At 36.3% G+C, this 20,081-nt stretch overlaps 1 protein-coding gene across 2 annotated transcripts in view; it reads right to left on the minus strand.

Annotated features, from left to right (window-relative positions):
* The window catches only part of ARHGAP10 (Rho GTPase activating protein 10), a 240,582-nt gene that overhangs the window by 133,881 nt on the left and 86,620 nt on the right, over positions 1 to 20,081 (minus strand). For both annotated transcript variants that reach the window (XM_039876000.1, XM_039875999.1), the window contains exons 5-10: positions 15,791 to 15,892; positions 11,154 to 11,264; positions 9,794 to 9,898; positions 4,842 to 4,971; positions 1,840 to 1,946; positions 108 to 202 (exon numbers count right to left, since the gene is read on the minus strand). In XM_039876000.1, coding sequence (XP_039731934.1) covers positions 108 to 202; positions 1,840 to 1,946; positions 4,842 to 4,971; positions 9,794 to 9,898; positions 11,154 to 11,264; positions 15,791 to 15,892 — 650 coding nt within the window. The remainder of the gene's footprint in view (positions 1 to 107; positions 203 to 1,839; positions 1,947 to 4,841; positions 4,972 to 9,793; positions 9,899 to 11,153; positions 11,265 to 15,790; positions 15,893 to 20,081) is intronic.

The raw sequence follows: 20,081 nt of genomic DNA on the forward strand, positions 1-20,081 counted from the left end.
TTCCAGATCTTGGAAACCTCAGTTGCAATTTACTTCTATTTTTTTTTTTTAATCATTTTTTTCTTTAAATGACTCTTTCATGAAGTGTAATAGTTTCAATCACTTACCGATCAGCAGCTTCTACATCAAAACAAAACCTTCTGTCAATGGAGTCAGTATGCCTTTTGGTACATTCTTTCAAAAAGATCACCTCTCCATCTCCCTGCAAATAATCATTTTGAACATTCTCAAAAAGACAGTATAAACATAGAAACACTGAGGCATCCTATAAGTCCCTTTATCCTTGTCTCTTTCGAACTCGTTTATTTAAACACCACTGGACTCCTACCCATTTTTGCCATTCTCCTCACAGTTTTCCAGATCCTGCTTGAAGACAGGAACATTAAACCAGACCTCATGAGCGCTAATTTTAAAAGCCGGGTTAACAGTTTCCGCATGCTAGAATATTTGTTATGTTTTTACTGTACTCTTTTAAAAAAAAGAATAATAATTTATTTTTATTTCACGTTACATTATACCATATGAAACAGGCAGCACGTGACCTATAAAATCTACCTAAAAGTACACTAAGGGTCCTGGATCAGCTATCGTGATAATCCAAAGCTAGAGCCCTTCAATCAATGTGGTTCTTCCATTTCCTAAGCTAGCACCACTCTGAATTACACTTTCTTAAAATTTTTATGGTATCATTTTACTTCGCCAAACCATCTTCTCTAAAAGCACTAAAAAGGGGTAGAAGATGGGAGAGAGAAGCACAGCAGGAACACAGGCCCTCAATAAGGAACTGTTAAGAAGTCTAAGTACACACTTCCAGAATATTTTAATATTTTTCTAGGATATGGGGGATCTTCAGATAATATTAAAAAACATTCAAATATACAAATATTCAAAGTATCACAGTCATTATATTCTGACCTGTATTTTTTATTATTTGGTGGCTAAAACAGAAAGATATCACTAAGCAGACATATCTCAGGACTTGAGTTAGCTGACAGGAAACAAACTCAAACTTCACGGTCACTCTTAACCCCATCAGCCTTCAAGAGTGACATGCTCAGCTTCATTATTACGAAAATGTACTAGCATTATAGCTGCTTGAAATATTTTTTTCAGGAAGATACAAAGTATACGTAAATAGATAAGAACGTGGTTTAGTTCTCTATCCACATAGGCAAAATTATGCCTGTCCAACCAGCAAGCACGGAATTAACCTTCTTTCTTAAAATGTGTTACCAATGATGTTTAACACTGGTGGGAAGAGCTCTGTCCGCAGACTGCTGATTATTGTTATAAGCTGCAGCTTCTATTTAAAACACATATAAAGATCACCTTTCCCACACAGCTAACACCTGTGGCTTCTTGCTGTTTTCTTGCTATCACGCATTATTTTGCTGTTTATTTCTATAGGAGGAGTGAACTAAATGGGGAATACCTATGTGAGAATTTTGAAAGTCTAAATGAAAATCATTATAGTTCATCTACTCTATAGTGTTTTCAGGGCATGAATATGTGTGTGCACATCAGATCTTCTGTGTAAATACTGACTTGATAAGACCACTGAGTCGTGAAAGCCTGCTGTAGGTATAAATTTTATCTTCCAACAACAATGATATAAAAGGATTCTACTCTCCTCTTAAAAAAATCTGACCATAAACATGGACTCACATCAAAAAACAGGTATCAATTTTCCGGCTTATTTTATTTAGAAACAAAAGAGAACGACTTTAATCCTAAAAACAAAATAAAATGTATTTTTCATTAGTAAATATAAATATCATTTAAAAGACACCCTCAATAACTACCTCACATACAATACAGAGTGTAAAATCAAATACTTACAAGTTTCCCTCCAGATCTGTGCTCAAATGGGATCATGTTGAATTTCTTGGCTGCTTTCCGGTACATACAGTAGTGTTTGACCCAACTGGAACCAAATGGAGCAGGCCCTGCCAACAAAAAAATAGAACTTTCTATTTTTCCTCATAAACAAGCAAATATGCAGAGTACCAAACACATTACTAAAGAAGAAAAACCCAATAAGAAGCAACTTAGACAGTTCAAGGAAGCAAATCAGCAACACTGCTAGTTCTAACAAAAGGGAAAAACTAGGGGATAGAAGGAGCCTCGCAGAGATCATTTGAGAAAAGGTGCTATTAGTTTTCAGCAACAGAAAGTGACTTAAAGACATACTTTTCAAACAATGTACTGGACCATTATCTCATATCTGAAAATCTCTTAAGTGTAAGTTATATTTTTTAGTTCGAGCTCATGAGAGATTCAAAAATTCAGTTCAATATATGTGATCATTTTGGATTTGATTCTGGCAGAATTTTAGAATCACAGTCCTGTAAAAGAGCATCTAGTCTAGAAATCCACCTAATTGCTTTAAGCCCACTCTAGTTCCTAGGGAAGCGGCTGCCCTTACTGATGATGGCAAAGGTAAGCTTTAAAAGGAAGTATGACAAATATAGGTGTGAGCTGTCCACTTATGCGCCAGAACATTCCCAGAACCACTTCTGACCCCTTGCTAAGTCTTTATTGCAACCATCAGAGCTCTTAAAAGACAACAGCCAACCTCAAGGGGGCCTAGTATCTAGAATTGCAAGTGTCAGTAAAGGTTTAATCATAACAAAACAAAGGTGAGGCCCAAGAGAGGTTGACTTCTTATCTTTTACCAAGTAAAGAAGTTGTTTTAAAAAAGCAATTAATATCTATCTATTATCACCATCATTTCAACTAAAAACAAACAAAGCTTCTAGACCTAAAAATCAAGAAGGACAAACTCAGGAGGAAAAAGGACTCATTTACAAAAAAGGCATTTAGCTGTAGGAAAGGCTAATTACATTATCTTTGAGGTCTAAGAGATAAAAGCAGTTCCTAGACCACAATGAATCTTATCTCAGAACATCATTAGTCCACAGATCAGAATTAGAGAACCACTGGCTGGGAGGGGGTGGTATCAACAGCTAGCCTTTGTATCCTGTTCTATGGTTCACAAAAACATTGCATAGATATTTCATTCAATACTAAGAAAAAATCCTTGAGAAGGAGATGATATATTGTTATTTTAATCTTAAAAAAAAAAAAAAAGTTAAGCTTTGACCAAGTGCCTGAGAATTAACAAAGCCAAACCTTGAATCAGTCACTGACCCCAAATTTCAAGGTCTTCCCACTATAAGCTGCCATCCCCTCCTGATGCCCATCTGACCCTATATAGTCAACCAGCTCTGAGCCTAGAGGAAAATGATGCTTTTCCCACCCAAGCTCCAGGCAATATTGCAGGAGAAGGTACAACAAAGACTCCAGTGTCAGAGTAACAATTCCAGCATCTAGGAGTTGTAGGATCTAGGGAACATTATTTAACTCTTAGTGCTTCTGTTTTCTCATTGGTAAATGGGATAACAAAAGTACTTTATTCATAAGATTTTTTAATGGATTAAATGAGACACGAGTTACATAAGGAACTTAGCACATTGCTTGGCATACAGTTAACAAGTGAATAAGTTTGCCACTATTGTTTTTGTTGCTTTTTCTGTCCAATTTCGGCTCCACTCCTCTCAAAGCCAAAATGTTTAGAGAATGATGAATCCAAAAATTAAAGTTTCCTGTGATTTTTTCACTTGGGCATAGAATACAAAATTTCTATCCTTCTTATGTCTCTACCCTATATTTTAACTTAATTCTTTCAAGTTCAATAAGCTGAATTAAAAAGATAAAGTATCAGAAAAATTCAGAGCTCTGCTATGTTCATAACTGCTCTTCATGACACCATGACAGCCCAGATTAAGGGCAAATGGAAAAAGAATCCCATTCTGCTGACAGCATTCAACATTAACTTTGATTCGAAGCACATACATCGCATAGCTGTTTCATGAGTACTCTCTGCTGCTAAACTGGTCAGTTTGAAAGTCTGTAAATCAGCCACACTTAACAAATAAAACGAAAACCGTAAAGCATCCTGACTGAAGTCAAGGGTGGGAGGGGAGGCTCATGGTAAACAGAAACATTTGCACATTCTGCTCCTTTCTACTAACTAGTAATCAAGTTCTACAGTTGAAGACACACTTTAAGCCTAACTGTTAAAACCAAATTGTCAAAAGTTTGAAAGAGTTTTGGGGTGCCTTAATTTCAAAATAAGGACATCTGCACTGCATATTCACTAAAACACAATATTAAAAACTATATAAGTTAGAATGCCATCTAGGAATTTTTTTTTTGCCATCTGCAATCAACCTGATAGTTATAATAAGAACTGACTCTCACACTAGTGTAGAAAGAAAGGATGTGAAGGAAGAAGAGAAAGATGCCCGACTTTAACCGGAGAAGGAGGGTCACGGGCAGGGGGATGATGGGAGGGTGTGCATATGTAGTATGCTCTGTTTTACACCATTTCATATAACAGACTTCAGCATCTGAGGATTTTGGTATCTGCTGGGGTCCTGGAACTGATCCCCCCAGGATACTGAGGGACAACTGTATGTGAGTGTGTGTGTGTTGGTGATAAGACAGGGGTGAGGAGAGAGAAGGAAAAGCAAATACTCCACCTCGCTTTCGGCCTTATGCCTAGTGCTGGTTCCCTTACAAACAGGCTTTAACAAAGTGTGGTCCCGAATGAGTGTGTGTGGCTAGGAAGCTGGGTACTCACAGAGTTCCTAACCTCACTGCCCTCTCCCCAAAGCAGACAGGTGTTTTTCCCCCAAAATGCAAACTATGCCTTCTAGGATCAGAGCGAGGCAAAGAAAGTGGTAGGAACGATTATTCCAAAAAAATCAGAGTAATTACAACAAAAGGTTTTAAAATAATTTTCGGTGAGTCATTCATTACTATTGGTGGCCTCTTACTTTTCTCCTGTACATACAGGTAGCCTTCTGCTGTGAACTGACTTGCTCGTTTGTGGTCCTTTGGATTCTGTCTGATTTTATTCATAAGGTCTTCCACTTCCGACCTGGTTCCTTCAAAACGATTCCGCGTCTGAAAGAGATTGAAAAACGCATGTAAGTGTTGAGTTCACACGTGATTTTGTTCATATATATTTTCTAGATAACTATAATTAAATCTGTGGCATTTTTCTATAAATTTTTCAAAATATATCCATCCTTTGTAGTGTGTACCTTTGTTGAGAAGAGAAAAAAGAACAGTGGTAAAATAGCAAATAGAAGAGTCAAGACTAGAGGATTTTACTTTTTACTAGAGGTTTTTACTTTTGAAGCTTGTTAAGACCAAGAATAATTCTAGCATTCAATGTAGGAATCCCTGAGTCCACATCACACAATATTACTAAATTTTAGAATTTAAAAAAAAAAAAAAAAAAGGCCATAAAATATCCATCTGGGAAGTCTTTCCTTTGCAACAATCAATCTGATTCATTATTACTATTATATTAGCAACACGTCTAAGTGCATGGAATCTGAAAAACTTAATTCTTTTAAACGAACAAATATGAGTTTTTTCGAGGTCATGGCAATTGCACTTGAAAATAACATTTCTTCTCACAAAATGGCAAGGGGAGGGGGGAAATCTCACCTACAAATAATGTCTGATATCTGAAGAAACAAATCACATTTCTGAAACCTAGGAGACCTGGTTTGCCAAACATCTCTGTCAAGTGGCTACACTGACAGCACATGCAAGGTGAAGTGACACAATGATACGCGTGACTGTGATGCGTCAGCAGCAGGGAGTTTCTGGGCATCTCTTTCATCCATACTTGAAAGTAACTGTATTAATACTGAAAAAGTGCTGATGTGAAACTGTGGAGGAGCGGAGATGAAAAATTACTATTGAAATTTCTCCTCTCTCCTCCCTTATCATGAAAGGGGTTACCAAGGATCCGAAGAGCAGAAAAGTGGCAGAATGGCACATATTTTTTAGGGGGATGGAGAGTCTGAAAGATGCAGATTGTAAAGGGGAAAACTTATCTACAGAGACTTATTTTAAACATAAGCTGAGGTTTTTTTTAAAGATCTGCTTATATATTTTAAGAACTTACAGGGCTGCAGAGAGGTCGGAACTCATTTGCTGATGGCCCGTCCCCCATGTCTCATGTCTCCAGGGTTTCTTGTCCCCATGTTAATACTGATTATACCTTGATTTTATTCACCTTCTTTGTCACTTCCTCACTTCTTTCCATCTGTGCATGTGTGTTTTATACATATACATAGGCATGTATGTGCATGTCATGTGTGTGGAGCTGTCCCCCCACACTTCTATTTAACCAATGAGTTGTATCCAATACTTTCATTATTTATGCTAATGTTTAAACTGTCCTAGATTTGACCAGTGGGGACCCTTCTCGCTGGCTCCTGTGTCTTTTGACATATCCCTTTAATTCTCTTGAGTAGTCCTCTACTTTCTGGTCCAAAAAGGAATCCTGGGTTTATCTTACACTTTTTCTCTGTTTCCGTCCTAGAATCAACCATTTCTCCAAGGGAGCCCTTGTTTTTAGTGGAAAAGCCCTTCCTTTTTGTGGATTATTTAGAAACCAAGATCTGGGCACAGTGTGCTCACAGCTCATCCACAACATTAGAAAACAGAGAGAGGGAAGGGCACGAACAGTTCCTTTGGCCACAAAAAGAAACAATATAAAAAGACAAAAAGTGACCATAAACCCGCCTCTCATAAACAACCACATTCGTGTTTTTACCCAATCGCTTCCAATCTCATTTTTTCCACATAGTTTATCATTTTGATGTTCTATTTTTCTCACATCACTGTAACAGAAATATTTGTGCACATTCTTAAAATCTTCTTAACCATTCTTAGTATTGTCTAGGGGTTTTTTACGAATCCAAAAATTTCTCCAATCATATTTTCTTCCAAGAAGAATTCTATTCTACTTTTTCCCTGAGATCCTCTGAGGACAGAGATCACAGAAGTGTGTACAGTTAGTTTTTTAAATATCTTTTAATTTTGATAAAATTTACATTCTTTTAGAAATCTATTTTCTAAAACTCATCCTGCTTTTTTGCTTTCCATTTATTACTCTAGATTGTGGAAAATGGATGAAGATTCAATCTCTCTCAAAAAAAATCTAACCACTTTTACAATAGAAACCAGATGGCGAAAAATAGGTTGTTTTGCCTTTTAAATAACTTTCACCTTTTTTCTGATTATAACATAGTTTTGCTCTTTTTATTAGGGTAAAATACTAAAAAGTTGGCCAAAATTATCTATAATGTTATACTGCACAAATAGCTAACTCTAAGATTTGGTTTTAACATTTGCATATATTTCCTTAAATGCATAAATAGACAAAGCACAAAAAAATAACCCAGAACAGCACTATGTAGTTTTCCCTTTAACATGCTAAAAACTGACATCGTCAGGGATGAGATGAATGCCCGAGATATGAGTAAGTTACAGCAATAATGAGGTACAGAAGGCGAGATGGAAGGAGTGGCATGTGTTTCTTCAAAGGTACCGGGATCCCTGAAGGGAGAATAGGCTAAAAGCCAAAATGAAGAGCCAAGAAGACACCTAGATCGGGTGTTCTCAAAACTGAAGGTGAGGTGGAAAAAAGAGCCTCTACTTGAAACAGCTGCAGGAGTGGCCTCAGGAACAGCCGGGACAAAATGAAAATGAAGGAGGATTTTTAGAAAAGAGGTTAAGGACACAGGGCAATTTACTGGTGACAATCTTTAAGTTCCAAAGGATATAGGAAAAGTGGTTTTGTTTTTTTGTTTTTTTTTTAAGTAAATTTTTCTTTATTCATTTCTCTACGGGAAATAAATGTTATCAAATGTGTGTGTTAAGTCCTTAATACAGTAAGGATATAAACCGGGTCCTTGAGTGAAAACCATTTTCAATAATAGCTTGTCTTCAAGTTTTACTTATAATATTTCGTAACCGAGTATTGCACATTCACACTGAAATTTTTAATCTCTCTAAAATTACTTTGGTGTATGTGAGGTAGCTATATCCGCCCCACCCCTATCCCCATAAGCAGGCTGTGCAGAGATAGTTTCACTGAAGATCCCAAGAGACACAGATTTGCCCCCCACCTCATTCCAGATGTTGAGGCAAAGCTGGCTTCACAGGCATGCAGTCTGTACAGTCACACAGGGCCCTATGCTCAGGTCACACACTCGGTTTAATGCTCTGCTATCACTGTCCTCAAATGCTTCAGTTTTCAATAAGGAGCCCTGCCTTCTCATGTTATACTGACCCCACAATTATGGATCCAAGTCTGCCTGAAGGTTCTCATCCAGGCCAGTTCTGCACTTGACAGTTGAGGTCCAGACAGAAAAAGTCAATTTCCACAAGTTATACAGCCAGTAAATGGAGGGGGGGAAACTATGGATTATAATCTAATCTTCTAAACTATGTAATTTTTTATAACACTGCTTTGCTGCCTAAGTATTCTGAAAATTCACAGCATTGTTAGACTATTCTACTTCCTACAGAGATAATTCTGAAGTTAAGACTGATCTCTGCATATACAGTTTGATATTTTTAAAATTCTATTATAATCACTAATGGGGAGGACATACTCTTTTAGTCCTTTAATCCAGGTGACTGTCTGAACAATCTACAAATACAAACCGACACATGATTTACAAAACAGAAGAGATTCCATTATCTCCATTCCCAAGTGTAGGGAGCTGTACAGAAAATTCCTAGAAACAAAATCTACGCAAAAATCATTCAACTTCAATTTCTAAGATTTTAAGAAATTTAAAGTCAGGCAGAAAACAGCACAGAGATTCTCATACTTTTACTTGTATGTCTTTGAGTATGCACTAGAAGTTTGTCCCAAAACTCTCTCTGTATTTATAATGAGGCCTAAAATTATACTGTATTTCTAATGAGGCCTAAAATTATACTAAACATAACCTGAATAGCATTTCCATGAGGACACTTCCAAAATCAACTAAAGTATCTAGAGGAAAAACATTCATCGCTTTCTGATCAAAATCACACACATTATACTGTTTAAGAGTTAAAATTCTACCAAGTCTATTTATCCAAGACCTAATTGAAAGCAAATATTTTCCAGGAAAATGATAAAGCAAACAGCAACTGTGAACCTAATACATTAATGAATATGCATAAAACACAGGAAAGAAATTCCCCTTGCATCATAAGTCTACCAGGGGAAAAAATTTAAGTAAGATATACAGGTAAAAGAAACTCAGAGCATTATAACTGAAATGTCTTTAATCTAAAGTGGAATGCTCTTTTGTCTGCTTCGTACAAAGAAGACTCAGAGTTACATGGCAAAACTAATCCTTAGAACTGCCCCACGAAGTGCAGTGTGACTACAGTTAACAGTGCTGTATGACATATTTACCAGTTGATATTAGAGTAGATCCTAAAAGTTCTCATCACAAGGAAAAAAAATTTGAGGGTAACCATACAAGGTGACGAATATTACCGAAACTTACCGTGGTAATCGTTTTGCCATATATGTAAGTCAAGTCATTGTGCTATAGACCTGAAACTTATGTAGTGTTGTCTGTCAATTATATCTCAATAAAACTGCAAAGCTAAAAATTTAAAATAAATTATGTGAATCTTGATTATAAAAACATATTTAGTGACTTTTCTGAAAAAAAGAGAAAAATAAATTATACGGAACTTAAAAAAGAACCACCAGGTGGCAGAATTCCCTGAGCCTCACCAGTTGGAGAGCAGTTTGTTACACTGAGCACTGACCAGAAGGTGGCAACGTAGCCTCAGTTTCTCAGGACCAACAGATCAGCCTGGTCTTAGTTTAAGGCTTTTCTTATAACAAATAAATCAAAAATATGCATCTCAAACATCATCTTATACCCGAAAGTTTTCATTTCCTTACATTCTGAATGTTGATCTGTAGTTCCATTTTGTAGTGATTGAAGTCTTTGGCAAGTTCATGGCCCTGATGGTAGAAAGTAAACATTCCCTGAAAAAATGACAGCATCTAATACAAAGAAGAAAGAGTGACATTAGCACCAAAAGAAAGGCAAAAACTAAAATAAAAAATAGAAAACGGCCACGCATTCCCCCTCATCTCATTGTGATACTACTGAAGTAAAATAATTAAAAGTCACTAGAATTCAAGTAAATTTAACTGCATATCAAATATTTGTCCTTATTTAAAAAACGAAGAATTTTTTTTTTATTTTACCTTAAATATCAGAGCCATTAGATTGATTTTATAGTGTGCTGTATAGAAGAAATGGAATTCTACATCTATTTGTTCTTTGTAGTCAAGAGAATCCCCATATTCACTTATAATTGAAACCTTATCACTGTAGGTCAACAGAATCTATAAGGAAAGTGAAGTCACAGAATCAAAGAGCTCAAGTCTCTCAAGTGGCATCGGCGCAACTTCTGTTTCAGTGATAAGGACGGTCAGTGACGGGGCAGAGACGGGCACAGGCAGGACAGGAACTAAGCCCCGAGTGTCCTACCAACTCCCCACCTGCCCTTCTCAATTAAAAGGCAGCTGCTTCTGTACCACATGTGATTAAATCTAAAGTGGGTAAAAGTGACCTATCTGGGTTAAGAGTTAAGAAAATCCTGAAATTCGTTTTCTTCAGCATATCACAGAGTAGAATGGTTAGGAAGCTCTGAGAATACTTTTGTATAATCACACACACAAAAAAATATTATGTGTTTCCTAAAATAAGTATAAAGAAACGTCAGAGTAATTCACAAAATAGTTTCAAATGTTCCACATACTGGTTCTCAACTTAGGTTGTCATAAACATTGTGACTTGTATTAAAAATAATGTGTTACCAACAATTGTTGAAAGTGCTAAAGTCTAGAGTGAGATACTTGCTTTAGAAGCAATCTTGAGTAGAGTGAAGATTATCCCCACTCATCCCACTCACTCTCATTCCAGTATCATTTCTTTCACAGGGATTTTCATTAAAGGGTGGAACTATAATAAAATGGCAGAAAATGTATGTGATTGCAGAGTCCTTGCGACCATGAAGCAAAAGAAATAATATTCATTGAAAGTTGCTGTGCAAATAAGGCTGCAAACCACTGATCTGTCAGTGATTCCCTGACTTTATGGCGACCTGCATCCTCCCTTTACTATTTATTTATGATGCCTTACTTCATATGTATGCACTACGGTCTCTAGCAACCAAAAATTAGATTTAAAAAGAAAAACATTTCTATGTTATCACAAAGATCTCAGAGAACAATCCGCTATAATACTTACGGGTTCCACAAATTCAAACTTCTTCCTTTCTTGGATTTCCTGAAGCTTACATACATATTCAAGAGACAGTTCATAAAAGTGCTGCCGGTTCTGCTCCACTTGGATGTCTGCCTATGTTAAAATAATGGAGGCTAGTGAAATTAGAGACAGTGAGGAGTGAAACTTCATCAGAGGTCAGTGAAACTACAGTCCATTGCCTGTTTTTCTAAATAAAACTGTACTGAAACATAGTCACGACTACTGACTATTTGTATTGGTACCTTCTATGGCTACTTCTCTGCTACAACAGCTGAACTGAATAGGTTGCAACAAGGACCTCATGGTCTACAAAAATCTAAAATATTCACTGTCCGATTCTCTGCAGAAAAAGTTTGCAGACCCCTGCTGTATATGATGAGGCTGACCCCCAAAGGGCTGAAGATTAAAGAGGAAGGCTCTTCATGAAAAACTCTCCCAGACACCCAAGGTTGAACTGCAAACACAGAATCAAAATCACATTATTTCTGTGAACAAATCTTCTAAGTCTGAAGCCAACCTGGGAAAGAGAGTTGGGAAAATTCTAGTCACCTCAGCACTCATGAGTGAAGGCAACAGGTGACAAAGTGGCAGCAATGGCATCATCTCAAGAGCCTGGCTCTCAAAGGCAGGTCAGGGCTTGGAGCCCATGTTTGGGAAGTTATGCTCGTAAACCCTCACAATGTCCCTCTCGTTCCCTGGGAGCAAACGGGCACCAGACAGTCAGGCAGGAGACTACTCCAAAAAAAAAATCCCAGCTCATCCTGTCTCACTGAAAAAAAAATTTGGAAGAGGAGCATAGTTCCACAGAGGAACAGCAGAGAAAGAATTCTCATCCTAGAAACCATTCTTATAAGGCATCATGTAATATATTTCCTAATTTGGTTAATTTTCCTTTTAAAAATATTTGGCTATTTCTCTAAAGAAGCTATACAAATGGCTCCAAGTACATGAAAAGATGTTCGACATTACAATTCATTATGGAAATACAAATCAAAACCATGAGATATCACCTCATACCCATTATTTGGATGGCTACTATAAAAAAAAAATTAAAAAAATAAGTGTTGATGAGGATCTGGAGAAACTAGAACCCTTGCGCATTGCTGACAGGACTGTGAGATGGCAGTTGCTATGGAAAACAGTAACGAGCGTTACCATATCATCTAGTAATTCCATTTCTGGGTATATACCCAAAAGAACGGAAAGTAGGGACTCAGATACTTGTACACCCACATTCATAGCAGCATTATTCACAACAGCTAAAAGGTGGAAGCAACTCAAGTGTCTATCAAAAGATGAATAGAAAAACAAAATGTGGTATTGACATACAATGGAATATTATTCAGCTTCAAAAAGGAAGGAAATTCTCACACATGCTACAGCATGGATGAACCTCGAGGACACTATGCCAAGTAAAGTGCCAGACACAGAAAGGCAAATAACATGTATGATTCCAATTATACGAGGCACCTAGAATACTCAAATTCATAGAAGCACAAAGTAGAATGGCACTTGCCAGGGGCTAGGGGAGGAGAGGAGTGGGCGTTATTTTTAATGGATACACAGTTTCAGTTTGGGAAGATCAAAAAAGTTCTGGACATGGATAGTGGCCATGGGTGCAAACCATGTGAGTATACTTAATACCACTGAAATGTACACTTGGAAATAGTTAAAAATCATAAATGCTATGTCTTATATATTTTAAAACAAATTTTTTTAATTTTTTTGAAAAGTATTTTAACATATAATGAAAAAGTTTTTGCATGAAATGATTATTTTTAAGCAAAATAATGTTGAAATAGAATGAGTGTTACTAAGGTAAAATGAGAATTTCCACTTAACACTTATCAAAATCATGATATTTTTATACCTCCAATAACTAGAGTTTGGTTACTCGGCAAAACTCCCACCAAAATAACATAAGTTTGTTTAGAAATAAAATGGATACGTGAGGAGTTAAGAGTAGATTCTTCATGTTATTGTTACTGGGAAATGTTCTTCAAGAAAATGTCACCAAGGTCAGGTTTACTAAGCTGGTTTTTTATTTTAGCAGATTCTCTCTTCTGCTGTTCATGATAGTGCAATGACCCCGGCATTGCCACTCAGCCTCCACCAACACCCCCTAATGTTCTGAGCGGTCAGAACTGCTGGGCCATGTGCAGCTGCATGTCTAAATTATACCTAGCGGCACAGTCCTTTAGCCCAACTCAAGTCTAAAAGACAACCACTACATGTGGTATAACAATAAACATAGTTGGTCTTTGTCCCTGGCTCCTGGCACAATGTTCCTAAAACCCTCGGAACTTCCTGAGTGATGACTGTCTTTGCCACATACAAGGAGCCCCTATAGTGCACACTTGAGTTTATGCTAAGCAGGAGAACTTAAGTGCGGTCCTCTAAATACCAGAAAGACCAAGAGATCCCCTCTGAGGAGGGGAAGCGGGGCAGGGGCACTACAAATTAAGCTCTATAAAATTCTTAAAAAGAGTTGATGAGCTTCCATGTTGGTGAATGTGTCCACATGCCTGGAGGGTGGAGTACCCCAGTTTCACAGGGACAGAAGTTTCTGTGCTGGGAACCCTTCCAAACCTTGTCTATGTACTTCTTCATCGGTCTGTTCATCTGTATCCTTTATATCATCCTTTATAATAAACTGGTAAACTAAAGTAAATGTTAGTCTCTGAGTACTGTGAGCTGCTCTAGCAAATCGATTGTAGAAATGGTCAGGGAAAACTTTTCTTAATAAAATGACCTCTGAGCGGAGAGTATTTGAAAAAGCATTTGAAGGAGTGAGCCATGTGGAGCTGGGTTGTAAACATACTAGGCAATGAGAAGAAAAAATGCAAAAGCCCTAAGCACAGAGTCTGCTTGCCCCAGTCCAGCCAGAGCGAAGCCGTCCTTGTGGGTGTGAGGACAGGCAAGGTGGGGTCCCGGGCCTCTGGAAGGAGCTAAGTAAGAAAGGATTGAAGAACAGAAGCAACATGAAGGCTTGCTCTGCTTGTTGTATATAAAATAAACTATAGGAACTCATCGGTGGAAGCGGGGAGATCAATTACCGAGGCCTTTGCAGTAATGTTGAAAGTTGTCAGCAGTTAGGGCCAGGCTGATGACGGTAGGGAGAAGTGACCATATTCTGAGGATACTATGAAACTAAAGAAGACATGTGACAGGCTGGGTGTGGGATGTGAGGGAAAAGGCCAAGGGTGACTCCAGAGATTTTTGCCTACGCGATGTTTAAAATGAGATACCTAATTCAACAGTGAAGTAAAGATTGAAAATAACTCTGGGCACAAAAATCCCTTCAGGATACCTGAAAATAGAGATTAGGGGAGAAGAGAGGTAGCCTAAAGAATCTATATAAAAACAACAGCTGTCATTTCAAAATTGACAGAGGGTAGGAGATGAGGGAGCAGAAGTAACGATTGCATGGTTTTCTACAGAATATGGAACAAAGAAAACAGAGGGAGCCCGGATACCTACAGACCTGTCATGAGGATTAAGTGGTATACAAGCTCCTTTCTCTCATAAACCATCAAATGCCAACCAAATGTCAGTCAAAGGTATTAAAGAGACAAAAAAAAAAAGTGACATAATAAACAATGTCAGAAAACACACACCCCCACCCATATAGTTTGCAACTAAATATCTGACTTTAAATATAACTCAGGTTTACACTATAGTCAATGTTGCTAATGTCTTTTTGATGATACTTCAATAAATAAGTGAATGTTATAGTGGTATATTACACCTAGATTCTGTGTGTGTTTAAAAACAAATGAGGGGAAAAAAAATCACACTTTTGTGGAATGAGTCATGAGCCCTACAGCTACAAACAGCATTATTTTTAATGAAAGCATATGTTCCAAATTGTAAACCATTGAGTTTCCATTCAAGCGTGTGAGAAAAAATAAATGGCAGAAAATTTAGAAAAAAGAAAGAGAAAATGAAAGATAAGATATAAATTCCTTTCTCCTTACACATAGCTGCCTCAAAAAAAAAAAGACTCTATTACAAAAGTAAAACAGATGTTCTCTTGCCAATGAAGCAGAACCTCCTGAATCTTCAGCATTAAATAAGATTAATGCTGCCTTCACATAAAAGCAAAATGGTATATGAGCTTATTAAATACATTTCTTTAAGAAATCTTAAAAGCCAATTAATGAATCTATTCCTGAAAATAATATATCTGTTCCTCGGTAATGCTGGTTAAAATTGTTCTTTTAAAATATACTCAGAATCAAGGATTTTAATACTATAAATCCATACCAAATTAATCACTATAAGATGTATTAATTATTCTGTTTGTTCCTCAAAAATTCATTTTTCTTAATTCATGGAAATACATGTTCATTTTTTTCCATCTCTAATAACCCTAGATGGAAAGTTTTCAAAAGAAAACCACCTGAAAAAAAACTCTGCAAATATATAGTGATGGAAGGAGACAAGACTTTGGGAAGTGAACACACAATGCAATACATGAATGATATATTATAGAATTATATACTTGAAATTCATATAATCTAATTAAGCAATGTTGCCCCAATAAAATAAATTTTAAAATAAACATGCATTACTTGTTAAATTTTAGAAACAAATTAACAGAAAAATAAAAATAATACCTCTTGTAAATGTGAGTCTTTCTTTTTTGCTGACAAATTCAGATGTTTATCAATTAGGCTATAGTTCTTTTCTGTCTCTTTATCAAACTTCTTTTTCTCTTCCTACAGATCAGAAAAACACAGACAACTATGATTAAACAGGAAAAAATGCATGTACATAGAAAATCCACTAGGAAGCTCGAAATATGAAAATAAAAGAAAGTTATCACTGAGTGTGATGAAGTTATCTGAAAAATCTATCTGCACTCAGTCCAATGCTCATTAATCATCGAGGCAGCATTAGAAGAGTCACTTTTTTTTTTCCTTTAATGGGCTTTTTTCCAAGTCTGTTATTTTTCAACTCTTCATACTTATCAGTATTTAGAATTAATGTTGTCTCATTTATCCCTCATTTAAAAAAATAAAAAGAATACATGATAGGAACATTAAGCTTAAAAAAAAAACAAACTTGCTACAGATTTCGGCATAGATATGGAACTCACTTAAAACTAAGTTTTTATTTACATAAAAAATAATCACCTCACTGGCGGAAAAAAGACATCTTGAGAAAGGTATTCCTTAATTGACCAGTATAACAATAAGATCCTCTCACCAGGAATGTCATCAATTTTCCCAACCTTAGCAGTGATTACCAGAACACGATCTAAGGGCCTAAAATAATGCTGATATATATACCTGTCCCGAGACCCTGAGGTTAACATTACACACATTTTTCGGGTACTGCCTAGAACTAGCATTTGCTTTCCTTTTGCTACAGAAGCTTTTTGAGAAAACAAGGAACCAAAATTTTGAATGCAGAAAAGACAGACTATCTCCCCTAACAGTGCCAACTTAAGCAGATTTTTAATAAACATTTCTGAACACCAATGAGAGCACACTATGTCCTCACACTATCGAAATGTTTCCACGAACTTCAAGCTCTCCCTAACTCTCCAAGGCCTCCTACAAAGGAACATTCTATTCCCTATTTTCCAATTTCTATTTTCTAAAGTAAAAATAATGAGTTAGTCCAGTCCTGTCTGTTACAATCTTTTTTTCCTATTAGGCAAAGAGATCGAATAAAGCATATAAATTCTATTTTTTTGCATTTATCATTATTTTTTTTTTCACTACATGGTACTTCAAACTGTTGTACTGGGAACCTAGGAAAGAACCTCTGCCAGCTCACCTAAAGATCCTAAATTAATCCACACATTGATAGAGAATAGAAAGAGACTTGAGAACTGATATTTCTTCCCACATCTATTCCAAGTTTAAATACAAACTAGCCACACAACTTAAAAAAAAAAAAATTAATAACACAGAATCTTAGTTTCTTATTGAAAAGATTGGGGATTTTATGTTTGTTTGTTTTGTACTAGCTCACTCATAGATCCAATCCTAAAATTCTGTGATCCTATGGTTCATCTATAAGTGAGAATAATAAAAAAATTTTGGAAATAGAAGCACTTCCTCTTTATGCTCCAGATTTAATTTACAACTATTTTTTTAAGTTTAAGTCATTAATATGTGGTTGCTCTGTTTTCTGCTTTTCATTACACTCTTCATTAACTGTCCTAATAATAGCAAAATAAAGTAAAACAAACGTATGGCCATTACTTCAAAATCTCTGCCGTTTTAAAAAGCTGATACTGTAAAGTGCACAGAGGATTACATGTCAGGAGACTCGAGTCCTAGCCCTGGCCACTTATGACTCTGCGACTCGGCAGCACTGTTACAGCATCCTCTGAGCTCCGTTCAGTTCCTCAGGTTTAAACAGAACAGGAATAGAAGTCACACTGCCGCATTCACGGCAAGACTAACTACAACACAAGATCACACAGTAAAAAAGTTCAGTACCTTTGCAATACTAAAAACATTTTTTATTTCATCTGAATCACAGCACAAGACAAAAAAAAAAGCACTGATGCTAAAATCAGCTTCAAAACACCCAGCACACTCAGCAACAGAGGGGTATACAAACCACCATGTGGGTAAAGTTGGCAATGAAAAAAATGATGATATTAAGGCTTTGTAAAGAAAGAATTCAGCCCAGAAACAAAATCACACCCACCAATTAGAGTGGAAATACATTCATTCATACATGGTATGGTGTTGTTCAAATGCTGCTGTTTTATTTTTGAGTCTTAAAGCTTAGATAATCACTTCTTCCTGAATTTGTTCTCAATGCCATTATAAAATACTGTTTCCTTAGTGCCCATATAAGTTTCTGTGCTAAAATAATAGCAATGTTTCTTTAACACTGTAATACAGAATATACATACGTATGCATCTGTTATTTACATATACTATATCTAAAATAAATTGAGTAAAATAAGACTAAAGGCTCTATTAAGGACTGAACAAAACACACTAAAAAATGTTTTTTAAAAAGTACATTACAAATTCAAGTGTGTCTGGGTCAGGCAGTAAAACAAAGACTGAAGCAAGGTGGAATGAGAACCTATTAAGGAGAAATGAAGGCCATGGCAGACCAGACAGCCCTTATCTATCCCAGCGGGGAAGGCGGCCACAACATGGCCCAGCAGACCAGCACATGGGCCAGCTCTTCTTATTTTTCTGGAGCAGCTGAAAGAAACCAGTGATTTTTAAATAGAGGCAACAATTTTTTTTTTTAATTTTAACATAAGTAAGCCACGCAAAATTATATTTATAGGTTAAATATGACTTGAAAGTCAGTTTGTAATTAGTTGTAAAATCACGCATTCAAAAAAAATAGTAAAGAAGAGCTATTACTTAAAACAGCATATTTGGTCAAATAAGATATGCACTGTATAAATGGCAAAGGGACTTCATAAACCTAACAAAATTTTAAAAATCAGGTCTTTAAATACATTAGAAGTGTGTGTGTGTGTGTGTGTATGTGTACACACACACATATGCACATACATACATGTGTGTATGTACATATAAATAAATGTGTCAAACCATTGGGTAAAAAAATGTATTATTCAAACAATGCTTTGCTGAAATAATTAGTTAACTACTTGGAAAGAGAAAGAGAACCACATGTCACAACAAAATTAATTCCAGATGGACTGAAAGAGTCACAAGTAAAAAAAAAATGAAGCCATAAAAGAGAGAATGTGTTCACAGTTCTCAGAAGACCTTCTAAGCAAAAAAAAAAAGAAAAAGAAACATCAAAAAAATACACAATAAACAAACTGAAAGACAAACAACAAAGCAAGGGGCAGATTCTGTTAGTATGTAAGAAAAATAAATATTCATAACACATAAAATGCTTTATTAAGCAATGTTTTGCTAAAATCACACATTGAGACACATTAAAAAATGGATAAATAATATAAAGAAGTCACGAAAGTTTGAACATAATTGTGAATTGTCTATCTTTCTATAGGGTATTAGAATATTTTGTTTTGTTTTGGAAAAAGGGGAGAAATTTTTTTTCAGGTTACCAGATGACTTTCATGTTTTTCTTTTTTTGGTATATTACAAATTTTCTAGGAGGGAGAAATAAAAAGGCTTATTTTCAAACTATAAACATTAATTAATAAGGAATAACTAGTCTAGAGATGAGTTTAAACACTTTTTTAGAGATTCCAACTCTTTCTCTTTTTTTATTTAATAAAGAGGTAGAATAATACCACACATAAGAAACAAGATTCCTACTATGTAATATACCCAGCTAGAGCACTTTTTAAAACCAAATCCTGTATATCAAGGCCAACCAGAGTTTCCCCTAGTCTACCGACATCCTACAGCCCATGTGAAGTGCCACCTCTGCCGTGAAGTGCCCCTTTCCACTGCAGTGGGGGAAAAAGCGCCTTCCCTTAACTCTTGCTAATGTCACCTTTCCTACTTGACACTGCAACTACCTTATCCAACCCAACTCTCCTCCTTTGCTTTAAGATCCTTCAGCCTCTCCAAAGAGATGAAAATTCAGCTTTTATCCCCACAGAATCAAGCACCGGACTCCATGACTCCACACCCAGTAGATACCCAGGAGACATCTGTCAGAGAACTAGTGAAGGAGGAAACCTATGGTTGCAGCGGCACCGACAACTGACAGTGTCACCCCTGACTCCTGTGCAGTTGCTTCAGAGTCACCTATATACCACCTTAGCACTATGTGGCCAGAAGGGTCATAAGCCATGGTGCTTAGGCATGTTACCTCTGAACCCAGAAATGCAGAGTGGACAAAAACCTGAGCAGTTCTTATTTAGCAAGCAAACATAGAGCAAGCCATGAATGGGATAATAAAATAGCTGCAACTATGTATGCCAGGCCCTACACTAGACATGGGAAATGCATTATCAAATGCATTTAATTC

This window comes from Pteropus medius, unplaced genomic scaffold, assembly GCF_902729225.1.
Source record: "Pteropus medius unplaced genomic scaffold, Ma_sr-lr_union100, whole genome shotgun sequence".
In the NCBI taxonomy this organism is placed as follows: domain Eukaryota; kingdom Metazoa; phylum Chordata; class Mammalia; order Chiroptera; family Pteropodidae; genus Pteropus; species Pteropus medius.